General features: G+C 41.5%; 1 protein-coding gene across 1 annotated transcript; it reads left to right on the top strand.

Moving 5' to 3' along the window:
* Nucleotides 1-9,441: 9,441 nt before the first annotated feature.
* On the top strand, nucleotides 9,442-22,368 carry FAS (Fas cell surface death receptor). Its single transcript, XM_053948836.1, has 9 exons — nucleotides 9,442-9,529; nucleotides 15,715-15,862; nucleotides 16,431-16,565; nucleotides 18,484-18,592; nucleotides 19,107-19,171; nucleotides 19,528-19,605; nucleotides 19,737-19,807; nucleotides 20,301-20,325; nucleotides 21,138-22,368. Exons 1-9 carry the CDS (start codon nucleotides 9,473-9,475, stop codon nucleotides 21,551-21,553), a joined length of 1,104 nt encoding a protein of 367 aa, XP_053804811.1. The 5' UTR covers nucleotides 9,442-9,472; the 3' UTR covers nucleotides 21,554-22,368.
* Nucleotides 22,369-23,495: the final 1,127 nt, after the last annotated feature.

The raw sequence follows: 23,495 nt of genomic DNA, 5'->3' as shown, positions 1-23,495 counted from the left end.
AGCGTTAAGTGGCAATAAGCCAAAGAATGTACAAAATATACAAGGAGAAATCTACCACCTTTGTGACTAAAGTGAACACATACTTTTAAAAATACCTTTGCATGAAAAGGAAACCCACTTTTGGAATTGGCATGCCATTATATGAAAGTGTATGCTGTTATATGCAAAAGTAAAACAATAATGTAGCAAATGCAATCATATTTAATACATGTGCATTTTCTGTATCAGAAAAAAGAAGTCAGAAGTCAATTCGAAAGTTTGCAAAAACTTTTGGGGGCTTTTTTGGTTTCAACTCCACTGCAAGAGGACGTTAAAAGAGCCATCAATAAAGTTGGGCATGGACATTGCAGCAGGCATGAACAGCCTGCATCCACACAGGTGTTACAAATTGGCCAAAGTGCCTCCAGAAAAATCAACACTTACTTTCATTAGCCCTTTAAAATGCTTGTGGGGTTTTCCCCAGGAAGAAAGGCAGTTTAACAAAAATTTCAAACTTGTAATGACAAGAAGTAGCTAATTACAATCATTCCAGATGAATACACCACTCTAAGTCAACCTATCACAGCTGCAAATACAGAATTCAAACAACAAAAAATAAAAGGAGAAAATATAATAAAATTTGAGAATAAGGCTGTATAAAAATGACTTCTTGTAATTTTTTTTTTTTGAGGAATATTATAAACATAGTTGTAAAAGCCTTCTAAACCCATTTACATTCTAAAATATTTTAAAAAACCAAATAACTGTAGATTCAACATATCCAGAGTAGCATGAGGGCTATCTCTGAAGCTGAAGCCTTACAGCACAACAGGGCAGGAAAATCTCTGCTGAGTGGGTGGAATTCTGTGGGACCCAGCACTGGCTATACATTGTAATGCTGAACAATATCTGAACAATAACATAAGTTACAGAAAAAGGTCACAGATAAAATCTGTGTGAGCATGTATGTATTTTTATAACTTGCTACAACCTACATTATAGATCTAAGATAAAACAGAGTTCACCCCAACAGAATCCTGTTTATAATAGGAAGCCTTGAGAAGGCTCTTTGCATTGTGACCTGTGCAGAAGGATTCTTACCCCACGCCCCATGGCACTTTTGCTGAATGCTATTTTGGCTGATGAAAACACACCCAGGAACGTGGTGCCTAACTCACTGCAGCTTGCAGGAAGGACAGGACATCACTGGAGCTCTCCTGTGCCCCACGTGCAGTGCCAACCTGCTCTGTCACACCTCCCTGCACTCATCCTGGCTGCTGCTCAGCCCTGGGAAATCCTCCTGTTACAAACTGTGGTGCCCCAGGAGACAGACAGCTGATGATGGCTGGTCACTTAGCACAGAGCTGTGCTCTAGAATATTCAGTTTATAAACTGCTCCCCAAAATATGCTAGAGCCTCACAAGAAAACTGAAGCAGGCAGGCTTTTGGTCCTTGCTTTGCAGATGCATCTCAGTTACATAAGGTTATTTCTTCTTCCTCTTTCTTACAGGCAGCCATAAGAACTGTGGAAAAGTACAGATAACGTGCTATTTTTGTTCAATAATTTCATTGGTTTTCTGAAAGTGTAAAAGCATTTTCCAGTCAAACTTAGGGTTTTCTTTTCCTCTTCCACTAAATGTGTTTTACATGCCCAGTTTTAACTGCTTCCTCAAATTCCCTTACAGGCCGAAGAATAAAATTTTGTTCCTTTCCTTTTATGACTGTAAGGAAGACTTAGATATATAATTCTGAAACAAACATAACCATCCTCCTGAAACATGGAAAAACTCAGAATTCTCTAAAACTTTTCCTCATTCCAGCCCATTTCAGGACCAATTATTGTACCACTGGTCTCAAGGGGGATGAAAACTGTCAGGACTCAGGTCTAAACTGCCAGTGGGAGATTTCTGCAAACTTAACTGCTTTTTGATCCATTTTTGTTCTTCTTGCAAGCCGGTAACATCACTAAAAAAAACACAAGTCTCAGAATTATAGTTTCTACCATGTTGTCCTGTAAGTACTTCCTGAGTTTCCCTTTCTTTCAGTTCCTTGCTAGCAACTTGTTGAAGGCATAGTAACTCCTTTCACAGCTGCACAACACTGCTGTACAAGGATCCTGAAAATGTCTGGAAAGTTTCCACATCAGGATACCAGAACTATGTACAACTCTTCCAGCTTCCTAATTAAAGCCCATTACTTACTGCATTGTATTTAGCCGTCTCTGGGAATTCATTTACAAGGTCAAAAGCTCAGACCTCTTCAATATAATATAAATCATTTCCCTGCACGCTGATTACTCTGCACTGCACATTGTTTAATACAAGGAGAAAATGATGCAATGTACACATTGTTTAATACAAGGAGAAAATGATGCAATTAGCAGATCTTCAGCACAAACACATCCCCCTTTCTGAATCACATTTAAATAAAACAGTGTTGCTATAGCATTTTATTGCATTAGAGACTGAACACCACTCACACTGCAAATGTGTGAGGCCTTCTCAGGAAAAGGGGCTGGAAAGAACAGGGGGCAACCACACTTGGGAAAAAGGGCTAACATCTGTGTTCTTTTACTCTGCATACAATACAAGCTACTGTTTTCATGAGAGCTAAACCTTCCCTATCACCTTGCTTTTAATAACTTATCCTTTCATAATTTGTTTTTGTCAGATCCTGTTTTTCAGATGGGGCCCTGAAGAGAAAACGTGGGGTTTGGTACCAGGTCACTCAGAAATAGTGGGGCAGTAGCTGCAAGGGCAAGGAATAAGCTCCATGTACCAACAGCCTTTCACTGCACCAAGCTGTGACACTCCAGGCTCTGCCATGGGCCCAGTGCAGGACAGACCATGCTGCCCCTTCAGGGAGCTGATGGACAAGGGGTTGGTGGCCAGCCCTGCCTCCCTGAGAGAGGCAAATCCCCAGGCATTGATATAAAATATCTTTACCTATGCTTTACGCATAGGTGGTGAAACCTTAGCTTCAATCAAGACAATATTTAAAAAAAAAATTAAAAAATCATGACTCTCTGAAGTGAATAACTGAAAGATGAGAATTCAGTCCAAAACCTCTACTTCCAGGAGGTAAGACCATTTCCCTACACTAATAGCAAAGGCATGTGAGTTCCTCTTCATTTCTAATACAAAACTGAAGAACTGCTCTCCTCTCAGCTGGCTGCCTCCAGGCAGGGAGGTTTCTGAGCATCCCCAAGCTGGGAGAAACACATGGGAAACCTGTGGCTTTAAGAGCCGTGGCCTGCACTTCCACTTGACTCTGCTGCCCATTCCAGGGAACCAGAAGTGCATGTTCTGCTATTCATCCCTCTGCAGTCCCTCATTCCATTCCTGCATCTGAGCTGGCTGACAGCAGGAGAGACAGCTACTGTGCAGTGTGGAAAGGATGCCTCTTTCAAAATACTGGCCTCCAAAAAGTATTTGGGAAATTATTCAGCTGAAAAATAACACTGATGTCTTATCTGGGAATTGAACAGACTGCTTCAGACAGCTAACATCACTGCATTCCTTCTCATTATGACCACCTTTAGAGATGCACAGCTATCTAAGCACATCATCTAATTGCTGATGAGAACCACCAACAGAAAACAATCCACTGCATTTTGACAGAAATATAAATCAGTCTGTACTACATACTCAATCCATTTGCTACAGCTCACAAAACCTTACTATGCAGTGGGCTGTGCAGCTGAATAGAGAAGATATGACTCACTCCTGTAGCTCCAGCAGCTACCCAGGCCTCTCTTCTGTTTGTGCAAATGTGTGGTAGAAGTGGGGGAGCCGGTGAAGGCAGGGAACAGTGATAACTCCCTGACCTCCAAATTCTGTTCCTACCACAACAGCCCCTCTCTACCAGGATTTAGCTGTTGAGCATCTACCTGAAGCACAGGTCCTGCTGAGAAGCACAGTGCCCAGGAGACAAACATCCAGAGTAAGATCACTGCACCCTGTTCTGGCTCTGATGTCACGGCGGATGCCAAGCTGTATCTGAGATGTTAGTGGGAGGGATGAGGCTTTTCACATCACTGTTGTGTCTTCCCCACCCCCAAAGAATTTCAAAGGTTAAGTGATATCAAAAGAAACGAAAACAAGAGCGTTTGGAGTCTCAGCCACAAGACACTGCTTTTATCTAAGCCCTCTAGTTTCACTTGTCAGATAATACCCCAGAAAGAGAAGCATGACAGAGCACAGCAAAAGAGTGGAGCTGAATTCCAAAGATGTAATATTTCTTGCAATATCAAAAACTACAGCATGCTAAGACCCTTTAAAATGTTTCCTTAGCTTCTCCTCCTCACTACCACATTTAATAAAATTTGTTGCCTTTAAAATTATAAAGAAAACTTCCTTGAAGGGTGGCTCTTTGAGCATCACTTACTCAACATGGGAAATGAAGCCATCTGGTGCACCTGTTAAGGCCACCTTCAGATTAAAGGTCAAAAGCAGAACTAAACATCTCCTTTCATTCACATTTACCTTTTAACTCCAGATATTTCTCTATAGATCTTTCCTCTCTCATCCTTAGCACAAGGATTCAGCCTTGGATTTATCTCACAAATGGAAGAAACACACAAATTAAATCAGCAGTGCTCTGTTCAGGCAGTACCTGGAGGGAAAAGGTTTGAACACTTCCTCACTCACCTCTGAAGAACATTTAGCACCCCTAGCACATTATCTCCAAAGCTTTTACAGTTGATCTGTTACACATTTGACAGTTAGCAGTTGCTGTACACCAAGCTTTGAAAGTATAAAGCATAATCTTAGTAAGAGCATCTTCAAAAAACTGAGACCAATTTGAAAAAAAAAGAAAAAAAAAATTGAAAAAAAAAAAAAAAAGAAAAAATATCACCAGCCAGCCTCTGAAGCAAAGCTGCCTGCTGCAAGATCTGGATGGATACAGAGGTCTGCAAAACAATTACAACAGATGCATTTACAATCTATCAAGTCACAAAGTCAAATTTTATGTCAGCCCATGTAATATGCAAAATATTTGGTAAATAATGAAGTATTTAGAATCTCAGCACTGCCTTGTACAGTGGACTGGGACAGGATGGTCCCATGTCTAAAATAAAGTCAATAATCAACCCTAAGACAGAAACACATCTACATTTATGGTAAGGTTATGTTGATTGGCTGTAGGAGCCACCAGGCATCCAGCCAATTTGCTTTTCCAGTCTAAGGAAATGCTCAGTTTGTTTGAAAAATGCCTTTTTTTTCCCCCTGCTGTGAAGAATGCATTGATGTCATCAAACTGGGTCTGTTGAACAAAAGCATGGATCCAGGGTTGTGTCAGGAAGTGAAATTATGAGAAAAAGGACACGCGACTGTTTCAATTTTCTTTTAGAATGACAGAGTTTATGGCCAGTTCTCCTTTATCACCTTCTCCAGAGGAGAACTGCTAGAGGACACAAGTGACTTGCTACAAGTTTCGGTTTCCACCCTGTTTTGTTCTAGTATGGTTTTTTGTTTCCATTTTGTTTTTTCTTGCTAGTGTGGGTTTTTTTTTCAGATAAACAGTATCATCTATGGCTCCACAGGCAAGTATATCAGATCACTGTTACCTCTAAAAGAAATGCACTGCATGCCAGAACACCCTGATCTGTGATTTAATGCAACACCAGGCAGCACCCTTACCAAAAAAACCCACAGGGCCTTCATAAACCTCTCTGGTCACACCCTACTTTCCCTCTCCTGTGCTGTCATATCAGCTGCTCCACACACAGAACATGGTGTTAGGGCCAGCAAAGTGCTTCACTGCCACATCAGCTGACAAAGAACCTTTCACTACACCACAAACCCACAAATCACTTGGTGATTGCAAGTAGTGCATCGTGGTTTTTGAACAAAGGGAGATGGGCAACCTTCATTTGTCAGAATCTGGCCACACCACACTGTAACAAATAGCCAATAGTTACAATGGTTAGAGATCTTCTCTGGTCTACAAGACCATAATGCAAAGGGTGCAGCAAGGTCACTGTTCCAATGTTTCACAGAAGATCTGGAAAATAATACAACCATCGTAAAACTGTACTGGGCAAGAGCTGATTATTTAAAGACTGATGCCACTCTGATAATTTCCCAATAGTGTTAGCTGATGCTTGTGACAAGAGTCATATCACTGAAGAGGTTTGAATCAAAGATGAAGGAGATACCATCGAGCTGCATGAGTAATGGACCGCTCACTCTAGTACTTGAACAAAAAGTCAAAAGTAGCTTGGTTGTTCTTGAACATACATGAGGGAGGGGAGAAGCAAAACAGGAAGGCATAAGAAAACAAAACACAGAAACTGAAACAAAGCAAAAAACAAACCAACAATGGTCTTCTAATGTGATTTTTAGGTCAAAGGAGAATTTAAGCTTGATGGAACTACTTTGGTTAAGTTATACTACACGATTAATCTAATTGTCCAATCTTCATACAAAAGAAATGCTAAAGACTACCAATATGCCAAAACAAATCAAAACCAAATATTTAAAAACAATTTGTAAAATTAAAAATCTCTAATAATTTAACAGAGAAAATGTAGTACAAAGCAAGTCAGATCTTATGCTTCCTCCCCCATTATCTTCCCTCTGGAATATAAATATGGATTCAATATTCTGAGGTGAGACCAATACAATGCACAGGGCTCTGGGTCCTCAAGCATGTTTTATTGTACCTTGACAAATTTTTCTTCACCTGGTGAGACTAGCTAAGTTAACCTCAAAAACTTAGCAACCCACAATATCACAATACATCAACAGAATCAGCTTCTTTAGGTGCAAGCAGCTTTCTGGAGAAGGAAGAAAAGGTTTGATGCCAGTTAAGGTGTGAATAATGATTCCAACTCAGAAATACTAAATGCAGGAATACTGTGACCATGTGTGTCCAAAATTATTCATTGGGTGGTTTTGCTCAGAACAGAATTTCCTATGACCAGTGTACTTGTGTAGATATAGGACAACAATTACAAGGGGGGGGGAAAGAAACACAACACAGACAAACACAAATCAAATTGTGACAGTAAAAGAAAAAAAAAAAAAAGAAAAAATTCACTTTAATACCAGAACCTTACATTTTTAAAGCTAGAATTGCAAAGGAGCAAAAAAGTGTGTGTTAACTGTTCCTCGAGTTGCATCCTGCCCCAGTCTGATCCCTGTTCCCACATTAGGCGAGGCACAAGGCCATCTGCTGGCAGAGACATACTGCAGAGCCTGTACTGCTGAGCAGGCCGCTGCTGACACATGAATTAAGCTTTAGATGAAGGAAGAGTGAGTAAAGAAAAGAGTCAACGATGCCACTTTTACCAGCTAAAAAGAAGCTGCTGCAACACAAGGAACAGAGCAAAGATGAAAACACTGGCCTTATAGTCCTCAGTGATACCAACTCAGAACAGTCAAACTGTAGGATCATATTTACAGGACAACAGACGTGTACTAAAATGAACCAGCCTAACCTTCTGGAACTAAAGAACAAGGTCATCTTTATGGATAAAAAAGCTGATGTTGGAAGAAAAAAGAAGAAGCAGAAAAGTTGCTGACAAACTTAGGGGTGTCAACTCGAGTAAAATGACACAGCATCTACCAATTAGATTAAGAAAAAGATGCGTGCTTGCCTCGTGGACAAAGTAGAGCTACAAATCAAGAGATGCATGGACAAAACAGAGCTACCAATTAAACAGTGTGTGACTGTATAGACCAAGATAAGAAGTAAACATAAACAATGTTTAGAAGCACAATAAATGGCTTTTGCTTGATTCACATTAAATTGTGCAGTCCTTTGTCTTCTCTCCTCATGAAACAACAAAAAGTCTTCCAAACACATTTCTCTTTCTCCATTATATATATATAAACTGCACACAACTGCAGTTATTAACTACACAAGGTATGACTTCAAGTCACATGCAGACACTGTTGTTTTGACATGAACCTGGTGGCTTCTCAACCATCTCTCAAAGCTCCCTACCTAAGACAAACCACTGCAGAGCGCTACATGCACACAGTCATCACACCCTGGGGGCAGGGAGGAGTGCAAACCACATGCACCCAACAGGCTCCAGTGACATCAGCGGAAGGCATTGGACAAATAGTGCAAGAGGCACACCGAGGTGTCACTGAACCCTGAGCAGTGCCTGCTGAGGGCCCAGCCACATAAAGTTTTGATTTTAGGACAAAACACAATCTCCTCGAGTGATGGATCTGGAAACAATTCTACCAAGCCTTCTGCTGCAGAAACCATCCAGATCTGGACAACATTGCCTGAAGTCCCTACTCCACCCCTACCCGCACGCAAATTTCCGCTAAAATTAGCAGCCTCACAGACATGCTGATTTGGGTTTGCCCAGTAGGAACTAGAGACGTGTAACCCAGGCACCGAACCCAAGAGAGATGCCTCTCCTTCATTACATTCCATACTGCCACTGGGAAGGCAAAAAGTGGATTGTTCAAGGGTACTCCAAAGGCAGCATCTCTCAAAGTGTGTCAGCGGTACCTTTTGGTTTATCCGGAAGTGGTTTGAAAGCCTGAAGTATTTAGAACAGTAGCTACTTTTTGTTGATGTTATGTACTGCAGCTAAGAGCCATACCAGCAGAAAAGCTGAAGTGTTTTTGGAAATCTGAGTCATAAACCACTGAAAAATGGTATTTAAAATGAAAATGCCAGCTCGATTGCAAACGTGGTCGCCCCAAGGCAATCGAATCATGTCAAAACCTGAAAGATGAAAACATGTATCAGTAGCTAACACCATCATATCATTTCTAACTCTACAAAGGAGGCCAGATTAGCAGCATTTCAAACCTCTGAAAGCTTGCAGGAAAAACACAAGAAGTGACTGGAAATAGGTAGAAAATAGAAGTCATGGGCTTGAACAACCCCTGCAATAAGACAGCAAATGGCTGCAGTGAGTTTAGCCTGTTCTGAGTGCCTGCTCCATTCTACCCATACGAGACTGCCTGCCACAAGCCCGTCCTTGGCCGTATTACAAAAGCAGAGTTCCTGCCCTCGGTGGGGAGGCAATTGCTCCGCCCAGCACCTGAAGCACAGGAATCCAATGTCTCATTCCCCGGCACTAAGGCTTGGTGACCTCGGGGCCGTGCCTGGCATCCCCGAGCTGCCGAATGGGTGTCCCCGACCAAGCACCCGCGATGCCCGCGGCGCCCGGGACACCCGAGCGGAAGCTCCGTGCCCTCGCTCCCTGTCACCGCGGGGCGCTGAGCACGGGGCTGTCCCGCCCGTGTCTGCGGCTCGCCCGGCGGCCGGAGCCCCTGCCCGGGGCCGGATCACCGCGTCCGGGCTACCGCGGGGCAGCGGCAGCGCTGCCCGGCCCCACGGCCGGCCCAGCCCCCCCATCCGTGCCGTGCCGTGCCGTGCCGTGCGGTGTCGGGGGCGGGCCGGGGCGGGCCGAGCCGTGTTTGCCGGGAGGAGCCGGCGGGGCAGGGCGCGGGCAGCTCCGGCTGTCCCACAGGGACGGGGCACTTCCCGCCGGAAGGCGCCGGGCAGCGGCGGCATGGGGACGGTGCGGGTCGGCGGCGGCGTGGCCCGAGGGCTCCTTGCCCTGCTCCTCGTAAGTGTCCGCCCGAGCGGGGCAGCGGGCGGGCAGCGGGGCCGGGCGGGGACGAGGAGTGCGGCGCCGCCGGGCGAGGAGCGCCGCCCGGTTGCTGCTCGCCACCGGTCGTGACAAACTTGTTACCGACATTTCAGTCAATTCGTTAGGCGATGTTTTAAGTGGAAAAAACCTCACCTTCAAGTTCAGGCACTTCTGAAGGGTGCTCAGTGAAGTGCGTGTTGTGTAAAGCGGACGGAAGAAAAGGGGGATGGATGCAGGTGGCTGTCGGATCGTGAGCTGTAGGTGGGGGGACCCAGGGACAGCTGGCACTGGTCCGCAGGCACCCATAGCGGCCGGAGACGCGGGCGAGGCAGATGGAGAGTGCCCGCTCTGCCAGCAGGGGAGGTGCGGGACCTGCCCGGGCTAAACCCGGGCTTGGTGGGAGCCGACCTGCGCTGCGCCTCAGCGGATCCCTACCAGCGAGCAACATAAAAGCAAATACCTGTGGGGGAGGAGTTTGAAGCGCTATGACAGTGACCCAGGAGAAGCTAGAGGAATAGTCCAAGCCTGGCGTCAGTGTGCAGCATTTACTGGAAGCAGTAGGGCAGGGCCTTTCCTTCTTGCCTGAACAATGCCTATGCACACAGTGAGTCCCTGCAGCTTCTGAGCGCTTCCTTCTTGTAACTCTCATCAGTAAAGTTACCTTGGCAAAGCTCCATTTTGAACGGCTGCCGTCAACAGGACAAGTAAGGCAGTGTGTCAGTGGCCAGCACAGGGATCTCCACTGGTACAGGTGCATTGCTGTAGCGGCAGGAAGCTCCAGGGCAGGAGACCTGGGGAGGTCCAGGGACGTGTGGATGCCCTGCGCTCAGGTAGAGCTGCCCCGAGGCAGCCCCGCTCCCCGAGCCCCGGGCTGCGAGGGGGATGAGGCGGGTGGCAGCGAGCCCTGCTGTACGGCAGAGCCACCTGGAAGTGCGGATGCAAAGCACATTGCTCCCCCTGCCCCAGTTCTCCCGTTTCAGAGACAAAGCACTGCAGCTGACCTTCGAAGTATCTTCACAGTGTGGTTTTATTGCTAACAAATACAGTTTGTTTTGCAGTTTGTCAGGTTAAAATCAAGTCTTAATGTATAAACCCCTCAAATTGTGATCGGATCAACTGCATAACAGGTAGTAAAATATTTAAAGTATTTCAGAGAGCTCTATCCATGCCCCTGCACAAATCGTCAAAGCATAATTAAATACAAAGAAGGATTCTCATCTGCTGACAGAAGTGTGTATTACCTCTTCCTGTACAGGAGCAGCCAACTAGTGATAGAAATGTCAGTGTAGCTCAGTATATTGGAACTATTCAGAATATATATCTTAAGATTAAAAATACTTTAGTTTATAAGACTGCTCCAGAGAACATATAATTTCTGTTCTTATTTTCCAATTGTTTCCAAATTTCAGTATACCTTAGAAAGAGTAGCATTCCTACATAATTTCTATTTTTAAAATGATTTTGTTTTAATTAGCATGTTGTTTCAGTACTTATGAAATAGTAAACCTGGTCAGAGTTTGGCATATTATTTGGTTAAACCAGAACATGAAAACAGTTTGTTGAATGAGGCCTCAATTTTGCAAGGAACTCCATGCTGCTCTCAAGTAAAAGAAGATTTAAGGATAGTCATGCAAAAATAGCAATGGTCTATGAAATTAGAAAACATCTGAGTTCTCCCGGTAGAAAAAGCTACAAAACTATGTCCCACTGAGAGATGCACTTTTCTCCGTTTAAGGACAGATTTTAGGAGAAAATGCTCTGGAATTAATGTTTCCTCTAAAGAGAAGGGCTCCAATAATCCCTTTTTGACAGTGGTGAAAGTGAAGAAAAAAACCCTGTTTATTAACAAAGCAAGATACCCACAAGGCACGGGAAAGAAGAAATAAATGGAACGCTATACCCCGTGCCCCCAACCCAGCTACAGGGCCAGGAGGCAAGGATGGTAGCTGCTCCCTTTCTCTCAGGGAAGGGAAGAAAAAAAATCCACACAGCAGCTCAGGCAAAAAGTGGATAGGAACCTGTTGAGCTTGTGGTGTTGGTCTGCTCCTCACAGCAGCTGAAACTGGTGGGTTTTAGTGTCCTTTATTTGCTGGCCTGGGTCTTTCCCACCACCCCCGCAGGTTCCCTGGACTGAAAGCCGAAACAGATCAAGCAGAAAAAAACAAACCAAAAAGAAACCAGTGAAAGATCTCTGCTGAAGTCCAGGGGAAAAGGTGGAGAAAGACAAAAAAGAGCTTCTTTCCTGGGCAGGCAGGGATTCAAATCGAGCAAAGGCCCTGAACTGTCAGTCCGAGTTGTAGCCCAAAACACACCAGAGGGAGAGAAATGAACCGAGCCCGTGCCCGGCGTTCCCAGGCTCCAGCCCAGCCTCCTGCTTCATCCTCAACCATTCCTGGCCATACAGCAGGCCATTAGGGAATAAAGTACCACCATAAAGTCACCTCAAGACAGCACTCCAAAGGAATAGGCCAGAGTGAACTGTTAGGTAATATTTTGTAATTATGATATGACTGCAGAGCAGGCAGTTTTCTGGAAGTTCAGAAAATATATCTTTGAAAACAAGGCTCTTGCATTACTACGTTGACCTTTCTTCCTCATATCACGGAAAACTAATACACACATTTACATATACATGCATAAATAGCCATAAAAAGATGGGATGACCCAATACTCAAGTGAAAAGTATAAGGGCCCCAATTCTGGAACATGTCTGTGCATGTTCCACAGTAATCACCTTTATCTTTGCAGTAACTCACTGAACAAAGAGAAAATCATAAGAAAACCATTTTGTGTCACAAAAGGAAAAGGGTAACAGTTGCTAGATTTCTATCTGTTAAGTTCTAATTCATGCTTAGCCTCAACAAAGTGAGGTGAGAGCTGTTAATATCTTTCCCAACTCTCCAAATAGTGTAGTATTTACTAGGTGCTCAGTAGTACAGTACTTCTAAAAAGCAAAACACAACAAAATAAGCAATCATACAATTCCCAGCCCCAGTATGTTGTTTTAATTTGCATGAGAGTCAGCTGAGATATGAAAGGGTAGTGGATTGAACTTGGACAGTAAGTGTTTTGAGGTGCTGAACAGTCTGAGGCTATTTGCTCTCACAGGCACTAAACACATGCATTTCCCTTGGAATTTAAGAAGCTCAGGGTGCTTCTAGTTGTGGTGAAATACCAACTCCCATTGTTGGGCTTTAAAAAGTGGAACTGGGTTATTTTTGTTCTTTTTATAATAGAATTTAGGATGTGAAATGCTATTTTTAGTGGTTATTTTGGGGCTAATTGAGATTCAGCCTTGGTGGGAGGAAAAAAAACATCTTGGAGGAAAAATGATACTGGAGGTTTTAGAAGAAGAAATTTCTTGTCATAGTGAAAGAATTGGAATAGAGAATCCTCTTAAGATTACTCTTTGAGTGAAATTATTCTTTGAAAAGGCCAGCCTGACAGAGTTAATACAAGGGAGATTAATTACAGAGAAAAGCATATTAAAATGAAGCTAGTTCTAGTAACTTAACTTCCACAAGGCAAAAAAAAGCAAGAAAAATCCCTCCTCCTCCTTTTTTAACACTTAGAAAACCCCTGATGAGCTCATTCACCTTGGTCCATGTAACAAATGTGGAGTGGAAAAAAAAAAAGGCCACATGCTGTGGCCATCAGTCTTCTCATCCATCAGCATTTATAGATTAGAAATGGGAGAAGTGGCTTGCTAAAAATAAAATGTGTTATAAAGATAACAGGAAAAAACAGAGATTTTTTTTTCAGGGTTCACATTGTAAAGTTTTAAAAAGTCCTGTATGCAAATTACATGTTCACACACTTCCAAAGCTGAGAATACATACCTTATATCTGTGACTTGCAGAAGCTTTTCTGTTGAAATAGATTGAGATGTCATGAAGAATACTTTGACAGAGGAAAAACTGGAGGCCTGAGAATCCCAAAATGACATGAGTATCCAAAGAAATTAAAGTTCTAGTCACTGTGCCCTGGAAATGCAGATGAAAACAGGTTTCATAAAAGTGTCCTTAGCAAATACCTGTTGGTGAAAGCATTTTGGAGGACTCTGTTGGAATGAAGGAGAGGGAGCAGGTAGAAAACTCTTTTCATTGTCCGGGCAATGTAAATGCAGCAAAACCAGAAAATGTGGGCTCATATGATATTTTTTATGGGTTCTGCTAAGGGTAGATGTCCCCAGCTGATTGATCTTATTCCCATTGACTGCTTAGTGCAACCTAAGTCTTCAGTTTAGATAAGAAAACTATTTTTTTTAGGTTGAGAAAGTTAAAAGAGGGTCTCTGTGAGTCATTCTAGGCTGAAAACATACAACCACTGCTTGAGTGTACGTGTCATAAAAAAGCACCTATCATCCCTGCCTGTATAAAAGCCCCTAAACTGCTTCCTTTCTGATATTAGTGTTTTCTACTCAGTGACAACAGAAAAAGCAACAAAGGTGTGCACAGGAAGCTAAATTACTATTGACTCTTTTCTGGTTTTTTTTCCCCTGTGAGTCACATCAAAATTTGTAAATAGCAAATGGATTGCTTTTAAGAGGGTGCAAATCCAGGAGGAAAAAAGTTTGAAAAAATTAGGATGTTGCTTTGAAAAAAAGTTTTCACAGTTTTATCATTATTCCTTCCACAGGATGATGTTGTAAGACATCCCTGCAAGCAGAGCCAATGTAGGTGTTTGGTGCTGCTTAAATGTCAAATTCTGAGAAGTGACCCCCACTTCTTGTAAGCGTACCAGGAAGTTCATCTGTGAGCAGGAGCAGAGGGCATCCATCTAAAAGTGTTCTGTGTCTGTAGCCTCTCATGCCAGCATAGCCCATTTGTATAAAAGCATAAACAAGAGGCAGAGAGCTTTGCTGGTGTGAGGGAGCACCTGTCTCTGCACACACTGTGTTTGCAGGCATCTGGTAAAATAAGCAAGGTTTTCCTAGTATTAGTAATTTAGAAATATCATTCCTTCTTTGATTATATTATATTTTCTGCCTGACTCTCTGGACTTTTTCTTCATACTACTTTAGAAAAAACCAAACCAGACTGGTCATACATCCCTCACTATATTTTAGTGATTATTCTTTAATTGGACTTTCTAATCCAGTGTTTAGTGAGATAGTTCTCCTAGACAAAAGGAAAATAAATCACACTAGTTTGACACATCCACTTGAAAGCTTCTGTGGAGACTTAAATTTTTTAACATCATCACACTGAGATTCAGAGGAGAACACCCTGAAAGCTTTGGCAGCAAAAGAAGAGAGAGCACCAAACAGGGGAAGTGATTGGCTTAGCATCCATACTCAGAGTTCCTCCAGTGCTAATTATGCTCTTTCAGCTGCTGGAGCTTCACCTCCAGTTGCAAAGAAAGGCCTTCTTAATTTCAGTCCAGTAACTAATATTATATACATTTTAAACAGATAGGTGCTAAGGAAATAAAATTCTTTCCACCTTCTCACTTGTGAATAGACTAGAGGATCAAAATAAGTGGCTACCTGTAGAAGGTAGTGGTCTTAATGGTTACATCCGTTAGTTAGCAACAAATAACACTTCCTTCACTTTAGAGCAAAATGTTTTTTCAGTAATTTAAAATAAAGGGTTTTCTGCATCTAACTGAAATTATGGTCAGCATCCATAGCTCCATTATATAGACATCTCATATTTAGTGCATGCAGAGTAAATATAGAATTCCCCAGAAAATATTGCTGAGCAGAAGACAAACTATACAAGGTTTGTCTTTATCATTCTTCTTCTTCCAAAATATTAAAAAACTAATGGTTTGGCCTCTGGGCCACAGTGCTTTATTATTATCATGAAAAGAAGCAGGGCAGGGGCCACTAGTAAAGCTCTAATGCCTGATGACAGAAATAAAAACAAACAAACAAAAAACTCCCATCACTATGCAATTTAACTTGACAGTGCAAAAAAATCAAATAAATGGATCTGTTGTAAATTAATTTGAAAGGAGAGTGTCTGTAGTTGTAGGGTTCATGGCTTTAATATGGGCCCTCACTGTCCATTAAATCTAAAATAATGAACAGTTTTAATAAGGGAGTGAATATCAATATGTTTAATTATAGAGTAACACTATTAATATGATTCTACTAGTACTAAAACACACCTACAGTCCTAAACAGTTTTTTTATTTAATTTTCTGTTCTCTCCTAGGTGGCTCCCTTAATTATCAAAACACAGTGCAAAAATGATACTGAAGCTCTGATAACATCCAATAGGAGGAACATTTCCAGGAGGGAAGTTAACTGCAAGGAGGATGAATACAATTTAGATACTGACTGTTGTAAGAAATGTAGAATTGGTGCGTATGATTATAAGACTGCGTTGAGAAGCCATTAACAGGGGACTCCACAGCATGCACAATTGCTTTGTACTGGGATACTGAAGTGGCATGAGGTGGTTTCCTGGATGCAGTGCTTCATCCCAGCTGAATATTTTTTTGTTACAGGACATAAGCCACTTCAAGGATATTTCTTGAGCTCAGTGCACCAATAGCTTCTCACTACAGAGATCAGTTCTCTCATAACCTACTCATTACAAAAGAGCCAAGAATTAACATACACATATTTGAAAGAGGTTGAAAAACTGAAAACACATGCTTTGGCCTACAGGATTCCATGCATTTGTGGGTTTTCCAATTTTTCATGTACAGTTTTGTTTGGTGCATTCTCCTTCAGTATTAAATTGGAGGAAGAGTGGGGATAATCAAATGCTATGTATACTACATTCCTGAAGTGCATCTACACATGCACAAAGAATATACATTCCATATTTGGAATCAAAAAGTATTACGGATTAAAAATTAAATTCTGATGTTAGTCTTAGAGCTGGTGGCTTCTCTTTAAATTGTTGGTTTTCTGTCTCTACAGGTTTTGTTAAAAATGTCTCCTGCCCAAGAGATATTGTCAAACACTGTGCTCCATGTGAGAAAGGAAAGGAATTCATGAATCACCCCAATGACTTGGACAAATGTTTGAGATGTAAATTGTGTGACAACAACTTTGGTATGTCTATAGAAATAGCAACTGTAGCAATGACTCTTCTTTTATACAGGATTTCACTGAAAAGTCTCCACAATACCTAATCGTGGTTAGCATGTAGAGTCAAAACTTTTAGTGGTAGGACATTAATGAATTTGTGAGAAAGCAGTAAGTTCATCCTCCAGTTCCCTTTCATCAAGCACAAAGTAGGAAGAAAATAGTTGGTCCATTATTTTTCCATATATGTGCCCTTGCTTAGACAAAGTCCTTGCAAAGCAGACACTGTACAAACTGGTTAGAGGCAAGGAAGGCAAGTTCTCCCTCTTTTCACCCTCTGTTTAAAAGAGGGGTGTGAGAAGTAATGATTTTTTTTGGTAGTCTTTCACATAATTGATAATGTTATTTAAAGTTGATTGTTGTCTTTTGAAAGACACTCAAGGTGCTGTGTGGGATGCATGTGTCAGACTACAGGGCAAGCCCTCCTGGGGCAGAGCAGTGGCCCACCTACCCCAGTATTCTGCATTCAGCAGTGGAGGCAAGAGGTGCTATTTAGAGATAACACAAACAAAGCTGTCTGCCTTCTATGCTCTGTTCCCTGCAGTCTATCAGCATCCACAGCTGAGGGAAAAGACATTAGAAGATCTATCCCTACCTAGTCATTTCAGTGACTCTATTTATGAGCCCTTTGTTCATGAACCTGCTGGGTGACAGCAGAAATTCACTACCTGTTGCATAAATACCCATCACAGATTTTTTTTTTAAACCATTGAACTTACCTCCTACCAGTTCCACCAGGTGTCCTGTAAATCTGCTCTACTTGGATTTAGAGAATGATAGTTCTTCATTCCTTATACCCAAAATCAAGTTTAGTCAATGGAGAGACAGTTCTCAACTCCAACATAGTTGTACTCAGATCACCTGTTGGAATATCAATCTTCAGTGCTCTCCCCGTCCTTTAGGACCTCAATATGGATAGAAAACTTTCCTCTCATTTGCTACTATAAAAAGCATTTTTGCGTGGGTGATGAAATTGGTAAGAGCGAAACAATTCAGCATTTTATGTCACAATTATTAAAACTGAAGGGAGGAAAAGGGTAATGGGATGGCTAGTCACAATATTCCACGGATGATAATCTAGTTCACAAGAAGTCAGTAGACTGACAGTAGGCAAGAGGAAAATTACCACTGAAGTTCCATGTGAACCATTCTTATGATCATTCATATCTGCTATTTCCATGAGTTACTTCAGCACTGGTTTCACATTAGAGCTTAATCAAATTTTGAAACATAAAGTAGTTTCAAATTACAGCAGGGCACTGAACGTAATAACTCAAAAGTTTGTTCTATTTCTATATGCCTATGATAGTAGCTTTCACAGTAGGTAGATACAGTAATTTTTAATGCAGAAGTATTTTTTTCATAGATGGAGATAGCATCATCGTATAAAATGAGGATAGGAGAAAATTAATAATTTGTTTTGATTCTTAAGAAGAATACTTAACCTGGATATGTTAGCCAAAAAAAGAGAGAGTGGAATTCCTCATCACTGGAGGTCTTCAAGAAAAGGTAAAACTTCTTGTCTGTCAGGGAGTGCAAAGAACCCATCTCCATTATCAAGTAGGGAGATTGACTGTGTGATCTTCTGAGTTTCCTTCTGGCTTTACACTTCTGAATGGGAAAAAGAAGTTGGGATTTGGCTGTGCTGGATGAGTCCTCTTCTGGCGAGAGCTGTACTGTGTGTTGAGTTTTCTGAGCTCTCCTCCAGCAGAGGTCTCTCTGACAGCTCCATCAGCCCAGCTCCTTAGAAAAGCTCTGTGTGTGTTGTAAAGTTAAGCCTCACCAGTTCCAGCAGAGGTGGAGCTAGCAGCGAGTCTGAGGACAAGACTTTGTGAGCAGAAGCCTGCTTTTTCAAACTAATACACTTTAAGAAATCTATTTTTAGGTTGGGAGGTTGTGAAGAACTGTACCCCAGAAGAGGACACGCAGTGTGCCTGTGCAAAGAACTATTTTTGCAGTACTGCAGGATGTGACAATTGCATTCAATGTAGCATGTAAGTTCATGCCTTCATCACTACATATGAAATTGTTAATACACAGTCACATTTTTTCCAGCTGGTTTCAAGATGGGCCAAGGTAATCTGTAACCTCAGGGAAAGCATACTAATTTTCCTTTGCACCTAAGCTGACTGAGTTCAGTCAGCTCAATTTGCAGCCATGAAGGCTTTCCAAAGGCATGCAGAAAAAATTATATATCCACCGAGTCTGTATATGCTTTTCAAAAAGTCTAATAAGGTATATGAGCTTTCCTGTTGTCTTTTTGTGATCTACTCTTACACTGAAAAATAATTTAATATGTTTTCCCACTGCCACAAATTTCCATGCCACTTTCATACCTATTAAATTCCAAACTCCAAGATCAGGGATTTGGAATATGAAACCAGCATATTTGTCAGGAAAATGTCAAATATTTTGCTGATAAAACATCTTAGAAGATTTTGATTTGCTCTCTCAACAGCTTAAGAGAGAAAAAAATCCCCTAATAATTTGTGTTCATATTTTCTGCAGATGTGAAAGCGGTGTAATTGAAAAACAATGTACTCCAGCTTCAGACACTGTATGCGGAACAAAAGGTACCATTTAAAGTGTAGCACGGTCCAGCACGTGCTGTATTTTGAGAGGCAATTGCAATTGTCCTGTTCTACACTCTGGCCATAGTAATTCCTGACAGTTCAGGGGGTTAGTGCTTCTGGGCCCTCTGCTGACCTGCAGAGTGTGATTTTCCCTTGATCACTGTGCAGGTGTAGGAGCTGTTACCCCTTTTTAGGGGCAGCTCACCGTAGGTACGTCTTTAACATATTTGTCTTTTGTCGTTAGGAAACAACAGGAGGGCTTTTAAAAGCTGACACAGTCTTGTTTAAAATTTGGTGTGCTGCTGTATTGTATTTCTTGACTTAACTTTCATGCAAATTTTCCAATGTTCCAACAGAACCAGAAGCGCTGTGGTGGATCGTTGCTTTGGTAGTTTTGCTAATAGCTGCAGCAATAGCTGCAGCAATAATCTGGTGTAAGTGATTCCCTACTTACTCCTATTATACTCTGAATGAGATATTCATATGCTTATTCAAATTTTATATTCTTGGAGTTCCAAGGAGAGACATTCTGCTGTAGATTTTAAAAATGCTTTTTTTGTTTCAGACAAGAGAAAACAGAAGGGTCTTACAATCAATGATCACCCAATTAATGGAGTTTACAAACCAGAGCCTTACGTAAGTATTGTTGCTTTGATCATAAAAAACTCAGCTTTATGCAAAGAACTTTTTTCCATTTAAATTGCACTGTGTCTCCCCAAACATTTGTGTGCCTCTCTTCTATGACGTGAATGAAGTAAATTTCACCACAAGGACTCTTTTGGGAGAAGTAAGAGAAACCCTGTATTATTTCATCAGGATTGTTGGAATGCTTCCTAAGTCACATGACCACAATCAAAATTTCATAAATCATCAGGCCTCCCCAGCCCAGAATATTCCTGTGCCCGTGCATAATTCTAGGCATTAGGAGGTGATTCTTCAAACTTACCCAAGTCAAAAGAGGTCTGTCTGTCTGGTCTGACTCTCTCACTCATAAAACAGGAATCGTGGAGAAAACTAAAAGAAAATCAAAGAAGTATCATGAAATGTATTTATCCTCTTATATAAGCATGGTGTTTTACAAAGCTTGTTTCTACTTATTTCTGTCTTGGTTTTTTTTTTTTTTTTTTAGGAGAATGAGCATCTCATATATGCAGGTAAGAGACAAGTAATTTCTCAAAATTCAGTAGACAGAAAAAAACAGATACAAAAGTCCTAAACTAAAATAAAAATAAAATAAAGAGCATTTTTGTGTAGACTTTGCCACTGTCCAGACCTGTCATTCCAGCACAAAAATGAACACTTGCTGAAGTGCCAGTTCATGTAATGCTCATCAAGGCACTTAGTGGCATCATGGAAGTCTTGCCTCAGGAGGAATTTCTGTTGTATAGGGAGCAATTACTCTTTGTCTGCAAGTGAATTTCAGTTCTGCATGTGGTACAGACACTAGGAAACAGCAAACTGTGTTTCTGTAACAGTGGATATTTATGATAACAGAGCAGTCCCATGGTGGGATTGAAGATTCACAAATCTACTGTGTTCAGGGGAAAATCCACAGGAGTGATACACAACAGGAAAAAATATAAGCTCCCAGACTGTATCACAACAGAAGACATGTCCTGTTTCATGACCTCTCCCAACACTATTTTGAGAAAAACAGGTACGTGAGAGGTGACCACACTTCCATGATAGAGAATGACAGAATAGGCTACAGAGGGAACTGATACTCTGTTTTAGGTGGCAGAAAGCAATATGGCTGCAAGCCTAAATCTTTGAAATACCTAGCATCTGGTAGGAACATGTAAAAAGAGACCTGCCATGTACTGTAAAAAATCACATGTAAACCATACTGAGTCACAAATACCTGAAGCTTAATCTGGTTTGGATAGAAATATCAAATGTGAATGCAGGTGATAAAACCCAGTAAGATAAAAATGACAGGTGTATTCATTTCCTTTCATGCTCCTAGATGTTGACCTGAGCAGCCACATTCCGGGTATTGTGGAAGAGATGACACTCAAAGATGTCAAGAAATTTGTTCGTCACCACCAGATAACAGAACCTGCCATAGACCAAAGCATTCAGGATTTTCCTGGTGATACATCTGAACAGAAGATTAGGCTGTTTCAAGTCTGGTATCAAAGTCATGGGTTGAAGGGAGCCTATACAACCCTAATAAGCAGCCTGAGAGAGTTAAAGATGTGTACTGTAGCTGATAAAATTGAGGGAAAACTGAAGGCAACTATTTCCAGCTCTCAGGAAGGGGGACAGTCTTATAATCCTGACACTGAGCAAAGCAACATTTGCACTCAAGAGGGTAGAAACTCTTACAATGAGAGTGCTGAGCTGAGTAAATCCTATACTGCTAGTTTGGAAGAGACCTAGCACAGAGGAATTTGAAATTTCTGAATGAGTATTTTTCTAATATAAATAACAGAGTTTTAAAATGGCATTTTCATTGGCAGTTTCGATTGAACTCAAGTAAGTTATTATATGCAACAGGAAAAATTACAAAATTTGGAGCAATGTCATTCCTTTAAAATAAAGTTTTAGCCTTTTTTGGTTGTTAAGAACTGGAAGAAGTTTTATGCCTTGTTTACTAAAAGGTGCAATATAAGACTCCAGCTACAGGATGCATTACAACAGGAAATAAGTTATGCTTTGAATAAAATGAATGGCTTAAATGCATGGTCCTGCATTATTTAATCAATGTAAGGTTCTGCTTACATTAAAAATGCAGGATGTTCCTTTTGTTTTTTTTTTTTTTTTTAAGAGAAAGCTCTGGTGTGATCAGTCTACAAAGTGTACCAGGAAGAGTACTTGAAAAATAAATTATCTGCCTTACACCTGATTAATTTGAAATACAGGTGCTGCTGTGTAGATTCTACTCTGCTGCAAATGCAATTTCTATTTTTCATAAAAGCACTTCTGTGTGTATATGGAGTTTTGTATATGTGTGCAAGTTTTCTATACAAAAAGCTCCCAGTTCTAGGTAAAAATAATGATCTCTGTTGTTCTCAGCAATGTTTGTAAGCCTCTTCTAATGTTCAAAACCTTCAAAGAAATAGGAGCTGAAGGGTTAGCAGCACAACAGAACCATTATTTCTGGAAGGCAACCTTCAGAGTGTATGATGCTTTTCTAATGCAGAAACTGATACAATGAAAGCATCTTTTTCATTAAAAAAAACCCCTGCATAATACATGACTTTTGTCTTTCTTATTGTGCAGTATATAGATGTCATGTTTAGGTTTGCTTTTACTCAGGTTAGCAAATGAGAATAAAGGAGATCGTTCTCATGAGAAAACACCTTACCTTTCTTCCATCACCGAGTGCAGAGGACTCAGCTCCTAAATTCAAAGGACCAGTATAGTGCTGGCAGCTTTGCTGTGAGGCCTTTCCCTCTCACATGCCCATTTGTGCAAAACTCACAAAGTCTTTCAACAGAAGGGGGAACTTCACTGGAAAGGTTTGATTTTTCCAGATTAAACAGTAAGAAAAATTACTTTCTTTGGCTCTGTCATCAGTTCCCTAGAGGAAATCTCCAGCCAGTATCAGGAGCCAAAACAGGCTCTCACCTGCCCACCAGTGTGTTGGGTGTATGGGGTAGGGTCCCATGGCTGCCACCTGACCACAAGACCTGGAAAGGGCAAGGTAAGGCTGGCCACAGGGTGCCAGAAGCTGGCAATCAACCCCTGCTAATGCTGTGTGCCCACAGCTATGTGGAGTTCCTCCAAAATGCCACATAGTTGGAAGTGAGATGCTTGGGAAGGCAGTACATGGCCTTTGGAAACAGCTAAAATCTGTCCATGGCATCAGGCAAGGAGCCTGAAAGGAAAGGGAGGATGTAGCTTTGAACTCATTGCACGTTTCATGGACTTGACCTGTTAAAGGTCTCAATGACACAGAGCACGTTTTGCCCAGGCCCAGTGTATGTTGTACAGGTCTTAAGCACTATCCATGCTAAGCACTCAGAAAAACCTTCCACCCATGCTAAGCAGTCAGAAAAAACCTTCCACCCCACTTTGGAGCCTCTAATCTAGCTGCATTTTCTAAGTGTCTAATCCACCGTTTTTTGAAGGAAAACCTTCAGGCTGCTGCAGTCAGATGATTTGACAGCCATGGGCCAAATTGTGCACCCATGGACTGATTAACACCTAGCACTGTGTGAGTGGCCTGTGTCTGTGCTATCTGTGCACAGCTCTGACACACTATGACAATGTGTTGCTCCTTGTCCTGTTTTGGCCAGGGTCCACATACTGAAGAGAATAAAATATCTGCCTTTCAGAAAAGCAGCACAGCAGTGCTGTCTTTTATAGGATGCAGTTG

This window comes from Vidua chalybeata, chromosome 8, assembly GCF_026979565.1.
Source record: "Vidua chalybeata isolate OUT-0048 chromosome 8, bVidCha1 merged haplotype, whole genome shotgun sequence".
NCBI classification, from domain to species: domain Eukaryota; kingdom Metazoa; phylum Chordata; class Aves; order Passeriformes; family Viduidae; genus Vidua; species Vidua chalybeata.
Note: the sequence above shows the minus strand (reverse complement) of the source record. Positions and strands in the feature narration are given on the sequence as shown.

What these genes read in the sequence shown, in the direction of transcription:
- FAS (XM_053948836.1), top strand. Translation starts at nt 9,473, where the DNA reads ATGGGGACGGTGCGGGTCGGCGGCGGCGTGGCCCGAGGGCTCCTTGCC. An exon ending in AGCTGCAGCAATAATCTGGT is followed by an intron (nt 19,606 to 19,736) that starts GTAAGTGATTCC and finishes TTTTTGTTTCAG; the next exon opens with ACAAGAGAAAACAGAAGGGT. An exon ending in TTTACAAACCAGAGCCTTAC is followed by an intron (nt 19,808 to 20,300) that starts GTAAGTATTGTT and finishes TTTTTTTTTTAG; the next exon opens with GAGAATGAGCATCTCATATA.